The 18,116-nt window shown below is 42.4% G+C and overlaps 1 protein-coding gene across 1 annotated transcript; it reads right to left on the minus strand.

Annotated features, from left to right (window-relative positions):
• Nucleotides 1–1,604: 1,604 nt before the first annotated feature.
• LOC147983060 (uncharacterized) lies at nt 1,605–10,841 on the minus strand. Its single transcript, XM_087539424.1, has 9 exons — nt 10,701–10,841; nt 10,574–10,600; nt 9,683–9,847; nt 9,435–9,608; nt 9,311–9,337; nt 7,772–7,936; nt 7,521–7,698; nt 1,892–2,076; nt 1,605–1,802 (listed from the first exon to the last, which is right to left on the minus strand). Exons 1-9 carry the CDS (start codon nt 10,830–10,832, stop codon nt 1,605–1,607), a joined length of 1,251 nt encoding a protein of 416 aa, XP_087395550.1. The 5' UTR covers nt 10,833–10,841.
• Nucleotides 10,842–18,116: the final 7,275 nt, after the last annotated feature.

The following is an 18,116-nucleotide window of genomic DNA, read 5'->3' on the forward strand; positions in this document are numbered from 1 at the left end:
TCCGCTTTGGTCACCGTCGTTGCTGCCACGACCATACATCTCTTTGATCACTGCATCACCTCTCCTCTCTGTCGGCAATGAACCGAGGTTCATGAGGAGAGTTCTGGTGATGGTGTGTACTCCCTCCGTAAACTAATCTAAGAGCATTTAGATCACTACTTTAGTGATCTAAACACTCTTATATTAGTTTACAGAGGGAGTATCTTCTAAATTGCATTTTAAAACTGGGTGGCAATAATTTGACTTGTAAAATATGAACGGGTTGCTTGTTTATCTGTATTCTGTACTCGTTTGCGACATATAAACTGCTTGTGAAGCCATCAGTTTGTGAAGTCTGTCTGTGCTCTGAGAGTGTGTGTATATGCAAAGAATATGGCAATGATATATATTTGCCACATTCATTTCAGTTTTTCTACCGAGACAGAAGTGAACTACTACTGGTTGAATATGAGATTTCAGTACATATTTCAGAGTACATAGCTGATGTTGAACTTCAAAATGCAGTACTCTGCAATAAACAAAGAAGTAGAATTGATTGTTCACACAAAATCTGCAAAATACACACGGTAAGTTATCCATGCAAACTACTGAAATCTGTATTTAAAGTACTCAGTGGGTAGTTCCATACCACAACTGAACGCGTCCCACATAACAGCGACAGGGCGATGTGACAGAGAACAATGCAACGCATAGAGAAATGCATATGTGCGATGTTTTCCGCCTGGACAGGACAGGTACATGGGCATGCACATGAGAGCTGATGAAGTGTCCGACCACTCAGAGTACCGTAAAAAAAATCTATCGTTCAGAGAGTACACACGTCAGGCATGGTTAAGCAAATCCCCGTCGACGACCTCATCCCCTTGCCCGCACGCTCCCGGTGAGAAAGCATGTCTCACACCTTCGCGGAAGCTTCCTCGTGCTTTCAATGGTATTCATCACCGGCTCTACCTCGGAGCACTACAATGGCGTCCCGGGCGTTGGCAGCATGCTGAAGTTCGTACTTTTGTATTAACATTCCATCATGCATATACCCTTTCACGTCATGTAACAGTGAACATATAAAAAGGCTAGGTCAAAATGACTTTATTAACGTTGCCACGACATTTTCAACTCGTACTCCTACTAGACACGCCCAACTCAGCATGCAACTGACGCCGGCCGGCCGGTGTTGAGGTAGGTAAAACTGGACTCTTGGCTAAAAATAGGAGTGCCAGTTTCCTAGAAATGTGCATGGACTCTTGGCTAGAAATTTCCAGTTTACGTACGTGTGATTCCAACTGAACGTCACCCGTCGGAACGATCTCCGGATGCATCAATGTGAGACACTGGATGTGATATTCCTAGATGTTTCTCCTAACATATCCAAATATCCACATATAGCTCGAAGCATCCCAATCTGCATGCCTTGGACTGGAAGAACAAGCATGACGAATCGAAGCATCCCCTGACGGACCGCGGAGATTCATTTCCTGCTGAGAGAGACAACACGTTTCCATCTGTTTCGGAAAGGTAACACGTCTACATATTACTAGTTTTTTTAAAAACTTTGGAGCCAGTACATAAATTAGTCCTACTGAGTTTTCCCGAAAAATGATGGTTGCTTAATCTCTGACATCTACTTTCTCCTGCGCTTCTTTAGCCTTCGAAATCCAGATATCCAATTTGACCATTAGTATGCACTTTTTTGAATTGAGTCTAGCAACATGTTTGTAGATAGACAATACATCAATCTTTGAAAATCTTCTTTTATATCCAGATGCATGAGCCTCTATCTTTGAGCACTCATCAAATGAGAAAATCTGAAAGAAATAACACTTCAGTACATTGCTAGAATGACGACTTCCATCATACACATACTCAACGCATATATAAAAATATTATGATTCACCTCATCAAGGGGTAAGACTTTATACCATGCTCCAGGGTAACATATCATCTTCAAAGCCGTTGCAAACTGGATTAAAACCCAATCCTTGGTGTCAATTTCAGATGTAAAAATAAAATCCTTTAGAAGAAGTCGAAAGAACTTCAAATACTTCTTTTCACATGATTCAGTATCATGCAAGAGATGAGCTCTTTTACGGTGGTTGGGGAGTTACGAATTGTAATTTCGTGTAACTCCCCCACCGATTTTTTTCCACCGTTGATTTTAACCTGTTAATTAAAAAAATTGAGTTTAGTCAATAAGGGTATTATGGTCATGTGTTTTTTTAGTACTCAGCTGGTCAAACCCCCGCATCTGGCTAACCCATCTCGCGAGGACCTGGGAGACGGCGGCGCAGGAGTGAGGACCTTGGCCATGACGTCGGCGCGAGGACCTGCAGGCGAAGACGCCGACGCGAGGTCCAGGAGGCGAAGCCCAGGCTGGTCTTGGTCGTAGTGGCCGCTCGCCCACGTACGTCCCCGCCGCCGCCGCCGTGAGGTTCTGGAGGGGACGACGCCGGCGCGAGGTCCCGGCTGCGCTTGGTCGTAATGATGGACGAACAGAGGTATATCTTCCCCTGCCCTCATCTCTTCCTCCCGTCCTTCCCTCCTCACACCTTGTGCTGGCGGTGGAGGCCTGGAGCAACTGCACATTGCAGCGCCTTGAACTAAAATTCAGTTAGCAGCTAGGGTTCAGATTGCTAGTGGATATGCCAGCAGTGCGTTCGCTAGATTGCGCAACTTCCGCAATCACTAATCGCATGATTAGCGGCTGCCCGCGTCAGGCACTTGAGTTGTCCTCGATGCCTGCAATGACGCTGCTGCTGCTGACTGTAGCACGCAGCTGCTGCTGCTGCTGCTGCTACGTATTTGACATGTAGGCATCATCAACACAAAACTCTCAAGGGAAGAGGGATATGATATGAATTTTTTTCAGCAGAGAACATCATTTGGTTTGTCACACAAACCCACAAGTAGAAATTGCAGCCTTAAAGTTTCCAGAATCAGCTGTTAACTGTGTATGCTTATGGTCATACTCCTGTATCATACACGTACACAAGTTCAGGCCATATATGTATAAAGTTCTGTTAACTTTCTAGCCTTTATTCAGTAATGAAATCTTGAATTTTGGATTACTTGTAACAGCATGTTCAAACAACTGAAATCTTGCTGCAGCATACACATACAAGTTCAGGTCATACATGTAAACTATGGCTTGGAACAACTTAACTAGTGCTAATAACAGTTTCATACTTCAGTTGCATGTGTTTGTTTTGAAGTTCAGAACAGACACAGATTCAGAGTTCACAAATGTCTCACAACTTGTAGCATTCCCCAGTGGCAGTTGCTGCTTATAAACTACAGAGAACACTGATAATAAATCCCACTAAGCATATCAAAATTCAGATATATGATAAACTACAGAGATTCTGCAATTTCTGAAGAGTTGTTAAATATTACTTGCTATGATAACGTTCTCAGACTATTCATAATCCTCGATTGTTATTAGATTTCGTGTATTCCCTACGACAGCAAAAACGGCGTCAATTAAGGCAGCCACCGATTCGAACAGTGAGCATCAGGTACTCTATTTCAGCAGTCTGTTTTATCAGATGTAGTTTAAACTCGTTGTGTTTAGTCTAGCAGATCCTTTTTCCGTGGAGTCTACCAGATTTAGTATTGACCTTTTGTTCTATCTTTGTATACATGGCAGTAGTCATCAGGAAATTTTAGACAATTGTACAACCCGACAGAGGAAAGGATTTCATAATACTGATTTTATCATTTCCTTTGCACCCGCTCTTATTCGACCATGCTTTCCTGCACATCACATATAAAATTAAGTATACTTAGGATTGATTTAGTGCAGTTGCAATAATTCTGCACCTGGTATATCATGCAGTAGCCAGCTCTATTTTTCTTTCTATTCAATGCAATTGATGATTTAGTTTAGTTCGTCATTAGGGCACTAATGAATGTTTAGTAGCAATAAAATTTAGTGATTGTCCCATGTATACTTGATTTTGTGGCTGCAGGTTTATTGTCTGTCTTGGGTGGTCATTGTAGCAGTAGTGTTTGTACTGGACAACCTTCAGCCACCGTTGTTTACTTCCAACTCGCCGGCCAGCCACCAAGGTCTACCTCCTGTCACGTTGGATCGCCGGATAGCCGCTGTCGTTTACCTCGCGCCTCGCCGGACAGCACGGTCATCAAACTCTTTCTCACCGGGCAGCCACCGCCGTCTACCTCTGCCTCATAGTCAATTGTGTGCTAGCAATTCCTCCGGAGAACTTGTTAGGTTATTCTAACTCTACCATGTATCCATGATCTTGTTTTCTGAATATGTAATCTTTTTAGTGATTTTCATTTTCATTTTATTTTTCATGGCGCTTCCATGATTTATTTCATTTTCTGGTATATATTTTTGAAGATTTTTATTTGCTTTTCCCTAATGGCCATGGTGTGAGAGCAGACTACTAGCGGGTAGGGCGTTGCACTGAAGAAGTTTATGCCAAAAAGAACTAAAACTAGACGCAAATTAAAAATCAGGAGCATTCTCGGTCAAAAATTGTTGGAAAAAAAAAGTTCCCATAAAAGTTCTCAAAAATTCACACTACCCTCTATTCAATCTGGGAAACTTTTTAGAAGTTTTAGCGAATAAAAAAAGACAGAAGCAAAATTCAAATTCAGGACCATTTTGGCTCAAAATTTGCCCAGAAAACAAGATTTCAGATTTGAAGAAGTTTTCTCGAACATGAAAAAAATTAAAAGCAAAATCCAAATCCAGGAGCATTCTTTGGCTCAAATGCAGAAAAAGTCAGAAAAATAAAAGTTCCAAAAATAATTCCACAAGTACCAATTTAGGAGATGTTAGTTAAACTTCACTATAGATCTTAGCATTGTAACAACATGTTCCATGCAAAAAATAACCAATAATGTTGATCAAGTTCAGGTGCACGTTAGCTCCATGCTGCTTGTGAGTCTGGATGGGTCGTAACGGTACTTGTGGACCAAGATGACTCCGTGTGACAACATGTGGTGCTGTAATCCTCTAGCTAGTTTTACTATAACAGAGTTCTGCTTACTAACCACTCCCTCCGTTCCTAAATATAAGTCTTTTTAGACATTTCAATTGGACTATAACATATGGATGTATCTAGACATATTTTGGAGTGTATATTCATTCATTTTGCTCCGTATGTAGTCACATGTTGGAATCTCTAAAAATACTTATATTTAGGAATGGAGGGAGTAGATCAGCAATGTACAAACATATGCTAAACTTGCTCATTGACAAAATAGGTTGTGCATGCTTCTTCTGCTCCATACTAAAGGTGATTGCCATATTTGTCAAGGATGATTATGGCTGAGGCATGGTAATGCACTTGTAGCAACGCGTGCAAAGCGGGCAAGAAATTCATATAAAGCAGGCATTTTTCCAAATTGAGCCAATTCTGGTTTTCGAAGATATACTATACATAATTACTGTCCATTTTCTACGGCGCCATACACTGCCTAAATAATTAGAACTATGTTTGAGGCGCGGGTCATGTACGTCTTGAGCTCCCGATTCACCTTCTCCTCGTCCCACATGAACCCCTGGATGTTCTGCACCCACTCGAAGTAGCTCACCATCACTCCGCCGGAGTTGGCCATGATGTCCGGTAAGATCAGCACGCCCTTCTTTGCCAGAATCTGCAGCGCGGACATGTACACTTCTCTACTGTCAGTCAATGTGTGAAATGTGTCAACAAATGCAGCTTAGTTTTGTGCCAAAATGTTGGTGTTCTTGCCTCTTCGGCCTCGGAGTCTGTTGGCTGGTTAGCAGCCTCGATGATGTACTTTGCTTTGATGGCATCAACATTGTCCCTAGGAGAACAAGAAAATCGAAAGGACTATTTATTAACAAAAATATTTTCAGATACAGAAAAAAAAATAACAGCCAGGAGGATACTCTAATTGAGCTTCAGAGCATTAATCTGATAGAAGATAGGATGAAGTGAGCTGGGACGAGGAAGAAGAAGATTACTTGTTTATGACTCCTCCCAGAGCTGCCGGGATGAGCACGTTGCACTCTTCCGTGAGCAGCGAGGTCGGTCGACGGCGTCGCCTTTTGTCGGAGCCCTTGATCCCGCGGTTCTCTGCCGAGTGCTTCATCAGCTTGGCTATGTCAATGCCATTGGAGTTCTTGACAGCCCCTGTGACATCTCTGATGGAGACCACCTTGCCACCAGCTTCAGTGATCAATTGGGCAGCCCAAGAGCCAACATTGCCACATACCTGGAAAAGGCAAGAAGACAACAATTGCTCATCTGTGCAAATGTAGGTGAAGAAACATAGTTCTGGCCTTGCTCCACAATGTATGGCGCCATTCTACACAACGATGATTACTAGCATTGTGTAGGCATGCTTATATATATTTGGCAGAATATATTACTTGTGGGTGCTCATTGTTTGCTCCTTTCCCCTTTAATTTCAGCGCGTGAGGTGGGAGATTAGAAAGATACTGACAGATCAGGCACAGAACTTTGGAATTGCCATTGATGGTGTCTCCATTGTAAATCTAAGCTTTGACAAGATGCTTGTCTCTAAATTATAAATGGGGAACACCTTAGCTTTGTGTGAAAATTAAAGAGATTGGCAAAATTTTCTCTGGCATTTTAAATGCGCAAAAGACCAAAGAAAAAGCAAATAATCTTAGTGAGTTCAGATAAATCAGAGAATTACCTTAAGAAGAGTTCAATTGCAATATCTTGAGATTACACTAAAATTTAAAGCTCGATGGTTAGTCTAGTCGCAGAACAACAACCATCTTTTGGCAATTGAAACATCTGCTTACAGATTTTAAGTTTTAGGAAGCAGCCATGGATTTCACCTGGAAAAGAACATTGAAGAGAAAAAACAACGTCCTACAACTGCTCCATCGGACACTAATGTGCAGAATAAAGGGATATGTTGTATGTTCTTCCCTCCATCTAAACAATTTCTGAAAACTGTCACTTTCCTAAACCAGAAGGGTTGCAGTAGCAAATTTCTACTTAGTGAGCAAGTGTAGATGATTTTGGTCCTTCTGTCTTGTTTCAATCAGGTGCTTGACAAAAAACAGTGCATAAACTGATATTACACTTGGGATACCAGACTAGTATTACTTCACTTTCCCCTCAATCAAATCATGATATTTGTGGACATAGCTTACTATTTGTGAAACATAAGAAAACAGGGACATTCAGGAATGAAAAGGTGGTCTTGGCATCAACAAGTATAAGTAGCTTTTACTTAACATCGACTCAAAGATCAACTCCAACAGTGAGGTTCAGATCTACTTCAGTACATAAAAAAGTTTTAGATGTAGTTCATTATCTAAAAATATTCATATGTTATTAAACAACAACATTCAGATCAAGATTGATGGTGACCAAATCAGAATCTTGCATACCAGGTTGAGGTCGGTTTCATCTTCAAAATGGTGATCAGTCAGAAAGGATTAACATTGCATAAGATGAGGCGACTTATTCAAGCTTGCTAGAGTTGTTGAAAAGAAAAGAAAAGGTACTATAGCATTGACAAGGGAGAAATAAAGTAGATAGAATCACATGTGAGAAATAAGCTCACCATCTCTAGCTTGACGTCAAAGTCACGTTGATGTAAGAATAATTCTAAATCTTTGTCCGGCTCAAATTGTTCTTCAGGCACTAAAGGACACATGGGCTTGTTCAGACTGCAAATTATCACCTCACAATCCGGAACATCAACATACAGACAGGTTATTACCTAAAAAAGCAAATGGTGATCAACACTGTTCACCCAAGTAGAGCAACAAGGAAGCTTATAAAGTTATACCAACCAGTTTCGTTTCAATTATTCTTTTATATTCAACACTTCCCACAACTAATTTCCTTCCAGAACCACACAGCTGCCTGAGCCTCTTGACTAGGTGACCGTCAATGACCTCATTAACAAGGTCAATTGGTGTGGGCATCTTCTCCACCTTTATAAATACTATCAGACTCTGAAATAAACACAAAAATGATCTAAAAAAACTTGTCAAATATAATGCAAGTGCCTAAATTATGTAGGGGGCAGGGGTGATTAGTAGCCCTGCATCAATCATAAAGTACAACCTGCTAAGTCTTTGTTTGCACAATTCTCTTTGTTTCTACAATTCTCTCAGTGGTGCTCCCAAAGTTCATACATAAAGTTCGATGTTAGTATTCTGAAAACAATCCACAGTATGGTCCTCTGTAGCAATACCAAGATAGGGCTCCTTCATCTATCCCTAGCTAAGAAGATGCAACCACTACATGGACATTTGTGCCTAGCAGTACCCACTTAGGTTTCAACCAGAGTTAATTGATCTTTTAGGCTTTGTTCGGTTACACCCTCCCCCGCCGGGGTCGGCAGGGATTTGGCGCTGATCCAAGTGGTTTTGACCCACCCACGGTTCGATTCCAACATGCCCGATAAAACCATTCGGTCTTAAACCTCGTGTGGGTTATACCCCTGGGCTATCCCCTCCAAACTTCGTAAATGCCGCAAGGGTAAAATCCACTCCTCCCAGACCGTGGAACTAATTAATCCCCATCCGAGAGACGAACACGAAACACTAGGCGAGAAAGAAAGAAAAAAAGCCCTCCCAGCCTGACGCTTCTCTCTCTCCTGTGATTCGGATGCAATGGCGGCGTGGACGGCGTCTGCGCAGCACCACCGGCGTCAGCTTGAAAGCGATCTGAAGGCGTGTCGGCGCAAGCTCGAAGGGGATCTCTAGGTACACAGGTGCGAGCTCGACGGCGACCGCATTTACCCCATCTCTAGCGTCCCCTCCTCCCTGAAAATATCCTTGTCGTGGATAAGTTCTTCGTCCACTTTCTCCTCTCCTGCTCTCTCTTAATTCCTATTGCAGCTCGACTGCCAAGAGAGAGATTTAACCGAACAATGATGTTTAGACAGGGATTGTGGAGGGAGGGATTAGTGGGTATTGGGTGATGTGGTGGGCATCACCCAAACCCTGGGTGGATTGAATCCACTAGGGGATTGGATCCCCACCAACCGAACAAGGCCTTAAGGATATATCAGCAGATGTCTGGCCATTAATTACAGCACACCATGGCACCAAAACAGAACATGGTAATGAGGGAAGACTCCACCCCAAAAAAATTAATCGACCAGCTTGATTCGATTTAGAATCAGTTTAATAAAAATTAACAACTACTGAGTAATTAATTAAACTTTTATATTCCACCCACTTGTTGCAAAAAAACTTGATAATAAATACTGGTAAAATGTGGTGGTGATTATTTAAAACATTACTCTGTACTAGTTGGAAACAAGTAACGTATGGAAAGATGGCAAAACTAGTAAGAAAGAAATAGGGAGAATTACTAACAAGCTGTGGCAAGGATGCCCAGAAATCCTGTGAAAAAACAGAGATAAATCAATTTGATGATCTTGAACTCTTCTTTGATGACACCGAAAAGAAGTTGTAGCATCAGCAATGAAAAAATAAGTACCTTCACTGGAGTGGTGAGGTACGCCCCATCAAAACAGAAAATTGCCATGCCAGAGGGTGCTTGGTATAGCAGCATAGACAATTCAACATTAATCTTAACTGACCGCATGGGGTTCTTCAGACTGCGAATTATCACTTCGCAATCTGGAACCTCAACATACAGACAGGTTATTGCCTGAAAAGGCAAATGGTGATCAATACTACACACCCAGACAGAACCAACAAGAAAGCTTACAAAGTTATACTAACCAGTTTTGTTTCAATAAGTCTTTTATATTCAGCACTTCCGACAACTAATTTCTTCTCAGAACCACATAGCTTGATTAGCCTCTTGGCCAGACGATCGTCAATAGCCTCATTAACAAGGTCAATGGGGGTGGGCACCTTCTCATACTTCATGGATGCTATCAAACTCTGGAAAATAAACACATAAGGGATACGAAAAGCTTGTTAAATACTCCCTCTGTAAACTAATATAAGAGTGTTTAGATAACTAAAATAGTAATCTAAACGCTCTTATATTAGTTTACAGAGGGAGTATAATGCAAGTACTAAATCATGACAGGAGACAAGGTAGTTTAGTAGTGCTGCATCAATCAGAAAGTATAGTGTTGCTTAAATCTTTGTATGTACAATTCTCTCATTGGTGCTCCCAAAATGTTCAGACATAAAGCTAGATGTTAGTATTTTGAAAAGAATCCATGTTATTATTGGTAGGAGTGCCATGCCGTGGCTCATTCACCTCTAGCTAGCTAGGAAGATGTAACCACTTTGTACATATTTGTGCATATTAGTACAAACTTAGGTTTCAGCCAGCGTTAATTGATCTTTAAAGGATCTACAATAGATGTCTGGCCATATTAGATTGCGCCATGACACCAAAACAGAACATGATGAGGAAAGACTCCAACCGTGAAAAAAATTATGGTTGACCGGCTTAATTGAATTTCAAATCAGTTCAGTAACAAATAAAAACTACCGAGAAATGAGTTAACTTTTATATTCCACCCACTTGCTCCAACAAAAATTCACAATAAAGACTCATGCAACATTTCAGCGAATTTTGTAAAGCATTACTATGTTAGAGTTGGCAACAAAAAGGTAAGGAAATATGACAAAAAGAATGGTAGGGTTACTAACAAGCGGTGGCAAGCATGCCGAGAAGTCCTAGAGAAAAAAATAGAGAGAAATCGATTAGATGATATTAAATTCCTCATTAATCACGAAGACAAAAACTAAGGAGCATCAACAATGAAAAAACAAGTACCTTCACTAAATCATTGAGGTAGCCCCCATCAAAAGAGAAAAGCGTGATGCCAAAGGGAGCTTCGTATAGCAGCACAGATGATGCATCAGTACTCTTTTCTCTTTGAGGGAATGCCGGTGCATCATTAATCATTAATCTTAGTATCTCCTGCCGAGAAAAGAAACAAATTTAAGAAAATGGGATTACATAAACTGCTACCCAACCCTTCAATCTATCACGCATATGCTTTTCTTTTAGTGAAAGGGTCCTGCCTGGTTCCATTCCACTTAATGAAACCAACATTATCCTACAACATTCAGTGCAAAAGATCACCCCTTTATCGGAAAAAAAATCCGGAACGTCAAGAACAAAGCTAATAACATGAGTGAATTGCAAAAACCATCAACATTAAAGGCCAAGGTTGCAGAAACCACACTTCTACGGCTTATGTAAAAAAACACTAATTTTGAGGCTATTATTTTGCAAAAAACACTAGTCGATGGCTTAGGGTGTTTTGAGCACAATTATGACAGGTGTGTCCCGCTGGACAGCGGGACGTGGCAAAGAAAAAAGGCAATTACATCCCATATAATTTTATTTTGCAAAAAGACCCCTGAAAAAACAACCGGATCGTCCTTCATCTTCAATCGGTCCGATGGTGGACGCCGGCGGCCATTCCCTCTCCGTGCGCAGGCTGGCGCAGCTGCTACTTGCTCCGGTGGCGGGATGCAAGGGGTCCGATGTGGTTGGGGTCGGGCAGGACAGCTCAGGTTCGCTAGCTGGCAGGGGCATGGCAGTGATTTCATACCATCAACAGGCGTCGGTGGCTCGATTCCGCCAGAACCGGTGCGGGTCGATGCGAGTAGCCTGGTGAGCGGCGGGGGCGCGAAGGGGGCTATGTTGGCAGCGCCGGCTCCTGGATCCAGTTCAACGAACGGGGCAGCATGGCGGCGCGAGTTTCTCCTCCAGCCCCGACGAGCACGACTGGAATGCGGCGGTGGAGCCAGGGAGCATGACGACGTCGGTGGGTGGCTCTGCGGCGACCGACAGCGCCGGTTCCGGCTGCCCCGGCAGCCTCGGCCCGCACGCCAGCGAGCTCGAGCATGTCGGCTGCGGAGGTCACTGCTGCTACTGGCACTCTGTTGCGATTCCCTCTTTTTTTTTCTGAAAATACGACCTTATCCTCTTAGGCCCTTTTACACTTTACTCTATGTAATTATATCTATTTGCGATATGTTATGCCGTGCCATATCACCCTGTCCAACGGGTCCCACTTGTCATGAACATGATTAAAACGAGTGAAACATATGACTAGTGTTATTTGCTAAAAAATTGCCTCGGAATTAGTGATTTTTCACATAAAACTGTAAAAGTGTGGTTTCTGCAACCCTAGTCTGTGGATGGTTTTTGCAATTCACTCGTAATAACATCCAAGACACAACCCAAAACGATATTTAGCCTTCAGGTCACCACCTGAGCTGTGCGCGTTGTGACATTGGCACAGCTGTGTTGCTGAACGGAAGGCTCACTCGTCAGTTCTTCTTTTTTTCTTGGAAGGGCATAAGCCATCGTGGCTTGGGAGAGACCATATGCACTTATCTCCACTTCCAACACAACTATCTTCATACGACAGAATGAATCCCATCCAAAATCCGTGTGATTTAGCTGCGAAGAAAGAAGCCGAAGAGGCCGCGGGGTGGCGGCCTAGTTCTGACAATTGATTTCCTGGAGTGAAAATCGCCTCACCAAAACTCGCCGCATGAACTACAACGTGAGGCTCTCTAAGGTTTCTTTTCTTCCTCATGCCTCTAGATTTCACACACAGAGAGTTAGTGAGCGGCAGTAGCTTCTTTCCACCCCCCTCCAAGTAGTGGCGTCGGCCACGGCTCCAACTCTAGCAAGACAACGTTGAAGTCAACCATGCCACCGGCGCCGGCAAGTTAGCCACCGATCCTTTTCTGTTTAATTAGGAGTGTTCTCTTTCCTTACAAATTAGGAGTGTATATGCCCTGAACCTAGCTCTCGTATGCTTCTCTATTTAATTTGGAGTGTTTACTTTCTTTGCAAATTATGCGAAGAAGCCTTAAAATTTTATGATATATTTGACATTTTTATGTTGCTGTTTTAAAATATAGCACGCTATAACTTGTATAGCATTTGGAGAAGGGCCGCGCTAAATCTTATAGCACGCTATTTTTTTTCATTGGTAGCGAGTAGTCGTTTCTTGGCTAACTACCATGCGTATTAGTGTATAGTGTACGTAGATACTAGGGTAGCAACTTAACTATGTAAGGAAAACATAACTGGCAAATTACACTGGTTGTCATTACCAGAGATTTCTCTCCAAATTAAAAACGCTCCCTTATACTTTTACTACCATCAAATTTGGAAGACATTATTTCTTTGAGGGGAGGAAGACATTATTCAGTATGAAAACAATACTAGAAGATATACATAAGAAATTACGGGTACTTATTCCTCACTTGAAGGCTAATCCACGGCCGTTTGACACTGATAGATCCAGTCATCTGTCCTTTCATAAAAATTCAAGACGCCAAGTACCCAACACAACGTGAAACCCTAAAAAAGTTACAGAAAAAATGGGATATCTATAGGGAAAATCTTAAGTCCAGCCGGCGGAAAACTCAAACGCATCATCCGCTTCCTGTGAACAACACATGTCCCACGTGGGATCCATCAATCTCTCCCTTCCCAACCTTATCCCTTCACGATCTCTCCCGTCCACTCGTTTTCTTCTCTATATTTTGCAAGCGTGTGGACCATCAATGAGTGCCGCGTCTAACAAAATATTTTTGCAAATGGACCTTTGTTGCAAAAAATTCTGCAACATGATCCCTGTTGCAAAAAGGTGAAGAAGAACAAAATTGCAACAAGACCTCTATTAAAAAAAATCTGCAACATGACCTTTGTTGCAAAAAAAATTGCAACACGATCTCTATTGCAAAAAGGTGATGAAGAAAAAAAAATTACAACACGACACTTGTTGCAAAAAATTCCGCAACAGCACCCTTGTTGCAGAGGGCCTTCTGTAACACCACTCTTGTTGCAATGAGTGGTTGTTCGCGTGGATAGATCAGATCACCATTATCATGTCCATCCAATGGCCGGAGAGGCGGTGGATCTTTTCTCATTATCCACCGGCCGATGCCTAGCGCTCCCCATATCTATAGCGTACTTCTTGTGGATGGATCAGAACCTGTAATTGAACTTACAAATCAGAACGGCGACCGGTAATTGTCGGAGGAGGCCATGAACTGGAAGAGGAGGCGCGATGCAGTTTGTTTCGTCTAGCAATGGGAGACGAAGTAGGGGTGGCGCTGGCGGCGTGGGTTTCTAGCAATCTCAGTCTTTCCTTCGACGCGATCCGATGCTCGTCACTGGTTGCCGCTGTAGGCCTGTGTCTAAAGTCGTATTGGGCTGATGCTTGCTTATGGACCGGGTGATTTTTTTTTAGGTTGGACCTGGTGATTTTTGTGTCTGGACCTTTAGCTCATGGGTTTGGTCCGCAGGCGTCGGTCAATTGGCCCAGTTTGAAGAGGCACGCCCGGTACCTGCTCCCCCGCGCGCCCTCACGGGCCGGCCCATGTGCGGGGCGGGGAGCCCCTTGTTTTTTTTGCCTTTTTTCTGTTTTAAGCATTATTTTATTTTTAAAAATAATTTAGGATTTCAGAAAAAGTTGCAAAATGTCCAACTCTTCGTGAATTCAAAAATTGTTCACGATTTGAAATTTATTCAGGAAATGATAAAATGTTGGCAATTTCAAAAATAATGTTTGTCTATTCAAAAAATGTTTACAATTTCAAACCATTTCATGAATTTCTAGAAAAATGTTCACAATATTCAAAAAATGTTCATGAATTTTAAAAAATGTTCACAAATTTCAACAAATGTTCGCTATTTCAAGAACTATAAAGAAACCAAAAAAAATTCGTAAAAATAAAAAGTTTCTGAATTTCAAAAATTGTTTGGAAATTTCAAAAAATGTTCACGGTTTCCAGAAAAATGTACACAATTTCAAGGAATGTTCGTGAATTTGAAAAAAATCATGATTGAAAAAAATGTTCATGATTTCAAAAAAATGTTCACTTTTTGGAAACAATGTTCACAAATTTGTAAAAAACAATTGAAATTAAAAAATTTATGATAATTTCAGAAAAATTTCACAATTTTAGAAAATTTGCTCCCAAAATTGATACATGGCCGAACTTTTTTAAGTAAAGGTGAATGAAAGCTGAATAAAACTGTTGCTTATTGATTGATTTGGTGCGGCATACAAGAGTATATAAGAGGGTACAAACCGACTTGGGGTAGGGGTACAAAACTGACTTGGACTAGAAGTCATATACCATAAGGACTACTCTAACATCCCCCCGCAGAATCAATGGCAGGCTCGACGACGTTGAGACTGAAACAGATATCTTGAAACGGCTTAGTAGGCAGTGCCTTGGTGAAAATATCAGCAAACTGAGCCGTAGAGGGAACATGAAGCACCCGAACTTGACCAAGAGCAACCTTTTCACGAACAAAATGAATATAAATCTCAATATGCTTTGTGCGTCGGTGTTGAACTGGATTGCCGGTCATGTAGACTGCTGATATGTTGTCACAGTAGACAATAGTGGCCTGCTCAATAGGCCTGTGTAGCTCGGAGAGTAACTGCCGAATCCATATTGTATCTGCAACGGCATGTGCCACAGCGCGATACTTAGCCTCGGCCGACGAACGTGAGACTGTAACCTGTCTTTTCGAAGACCAAGAAATCAAATTGTTACCAAGAAAAACACAAAAACCGGAAGTGGACCTTCGAGTGTCAGGACAACCAGCCCAGTCTGCATCAGAGTATGTGGTAAGCGAGTTTGGAGAAGAATTATTGAGGTGGAGACCATGATTGAGAGTTCCTTTTAGATACCGAAGAATGTGTTTAACATGATTATAGTGAGGAACCCGGGGATCATGCATATAGAGACATGCTTGTTGAACAGCAAAATAGATTTCAGGACGAGTAATGGTGAGATATTTGAGAGCGCCTGTTAGGCTACGATGGAGAGTAGGATCGGAAAAGGGTTCACCAGTAGCCAAAAGTTTAAAACTAGTATCGACAGGAGTGCGAGAGGATTGACAGTCAAGCATACCAGCACGATTAAGAAGATCAAGAATATACTGGCGTTGGGAAAGAAAAAGGCTGGAGGAATCTCGAACAACAACAATGCCTAAGAAATGATGGAGTCCTAGGTCAGTCATAGAAAATTCAGATCTAAGAAGAGAGACAATATGATCTAAGAACTTTTGAGAGGATGCGGTAAGAATGATATCATCTACACAGAGAAGTAAATAGGCAGTGTCAGAAGTTTGATGATACACAAAAGGAGAGGTGTCAGAGAGAGATGGAGTGAAGCCTGTTGTTTGGATGAAGGAGGAGAAGCGTTGAAACCAAGCTCGTGGGGCCTATTTAAGACCATAGAGAGATTTCTGAAGAAGACATACATGAGTTGGAAAGGATGGATTTTCAAAACCCAGAGGTTGCTGGCAGTAAACAATTTCTTGAAGGGAACCATGGAGGAAAGCATTTTTAACATCAAGTTGGTGAATAGGCCAGGAAGAGGAGACAGCAACACTAAGAACGGTGCGAATGGTCCTAGGTTTAACAACAGGAGAAAAGGTTTCTTCGTAATCAATTCCTTGTTGCTAAGAAAAGCCACGACAAACCCACCTGGCTTTATATCGTGAGAGGCTCCCATCGGAGTGAAACTTTTGGGAAAAATCCATTTGCCAGAAACAATATTTGTATTGGGAGGACGGGGAACAAGTTGCCAGGTGTTGTTTTGAAGTAAAGCATTATATTCTTCTTGCATGGCAGTGGCCCAGTTGGGATCAAGTAGAGCAGTTTTGTAATTCTTTGGGAGGGAAGTGAGAGATACGAAGGTATGAAGGTTTAGGAGGTTTTGGGGTTGATGAAATCCTGATTTGGCCCTAGTACGCATGCGATGATCATTAATCGGTGCTGATGTAGGAATAGCACGAGGGTGTATGGTGGGTACGGGTGAGTCCGGCGCAGCGGAAGAGTCGGACGAAGGAGCAGGGCTGGGTGATGGAGTGGGAGTAGGGGCCGGGGTGGTGGGGAGGGAGCAGGGGTCGGAGGTGTTGGGGACGTCTCGGGTGGGGTGAGGGTAGGGTTTGTATCGGCTATGGCGGGTGTTAATGGTGGTGGTGGTGTGTTGTGTTCAGCAGGTAGGGGAGTATATAGTTGGAAAGGACGGGGAGTGGGGGTGTTTGCGGAGCTAGGGGTGTTTGATGGTGTAGTAGTGCGTTGTGAGAAAGGAAAAATGTGCTCAGCAAACGTGACATGACGAGAGACATGAACGTGTCCGGTGTGAAGGCCGAGACAGCGATAGCCTTTGTGCTCGTCAGAGAAGCCAAGAAAGGCACATGGGATAAAGCATGGTGACAATTTATTTGCAGAAGTGGCGTAGGCATTGGGAAAACAAAGACATCCGAAAACACGAACCGCGGAGTAGTCGGGATGGGAAATAAAGAGGGAATAATAGGGAGTAGTGTTGGGTTTAGTTTTAGAAGGGCGAATATTTAGAAGGAAGGTGGCCATGTGTGGGGCTTCAGCCCAAAACTTGGGAGGCATAGATGATTGAATGGGGAGAGTGCGAACGATATCATTGAGGGTGCGAAGAGAACGTTTGGCTTTACCATTTTGAGGGGAGGTGTAGGGACATGAGAACCTTAGCAAGATGCCATGTTGTAAGAAGAAAGTACGATTTTTAATGTTATCAAACTCGCGACCATTTTCACATTTGATAAAGCAAATTGTGAGGAAGAAGTGAACAAACACATAGCGTTGAAAATTAAGAAAAAGAGAATGGACCTCGGATTTGTTGCGTAGAGGAAAAGTCCAGACAAAGTGGGTGAAATCATCTAGGATAACAAGGTAGTATTTAAAACCCGAAACACTTGCAATGGGAGAGGTCCATAAATCACAATGTATTAATTCAAAGGGATAAGTGCTACAAGAGCTAGAGGAACTAAAGGGAAGACGCACATGTTTGCCTAATTGACATGACTCGCAAAACACAAAATTATGAGAGTCCCTATTACATGGTATGGTAAATTCACTAAGCATAGAAGCTAAGACGGCAGGGTTGGGATGGCCCAAGCGACGATGCCAGAGATCGACGGAGGCCAGCATGGATGTTGGAGGGGTGGCGACAGGAACTCCATTAAGAGAATAAAGATCACCGGAGCTATTAAAGCGAGCGATCTCGGCTTTGGTCAGGTAATCCTTCCCAGATAAACCAAAAGGGTCAAATTCAGCCGAAACTAGATTGTCGCAAGTAAATTGTCGAACAGAAATATGATTTTTAATGAGGGCGAGTGCAACTAGAACATCGCGAAGTAAAAGAGGTTTAG

The sequence above is a fragment of the Triticum urartu genome, chromosome 2A, assembly GCF_056163025.1.
Source record: "Triticum urartu cultivar PI428250 chromosome 2A, HENAU_Tu73, whole genome shotgun sequence".
NCBI lineage: Eukaryota > Viridiplantae > Streptophyta > Magnoliopsida > Poales > Poaceae > Triticum > Triticum urartu.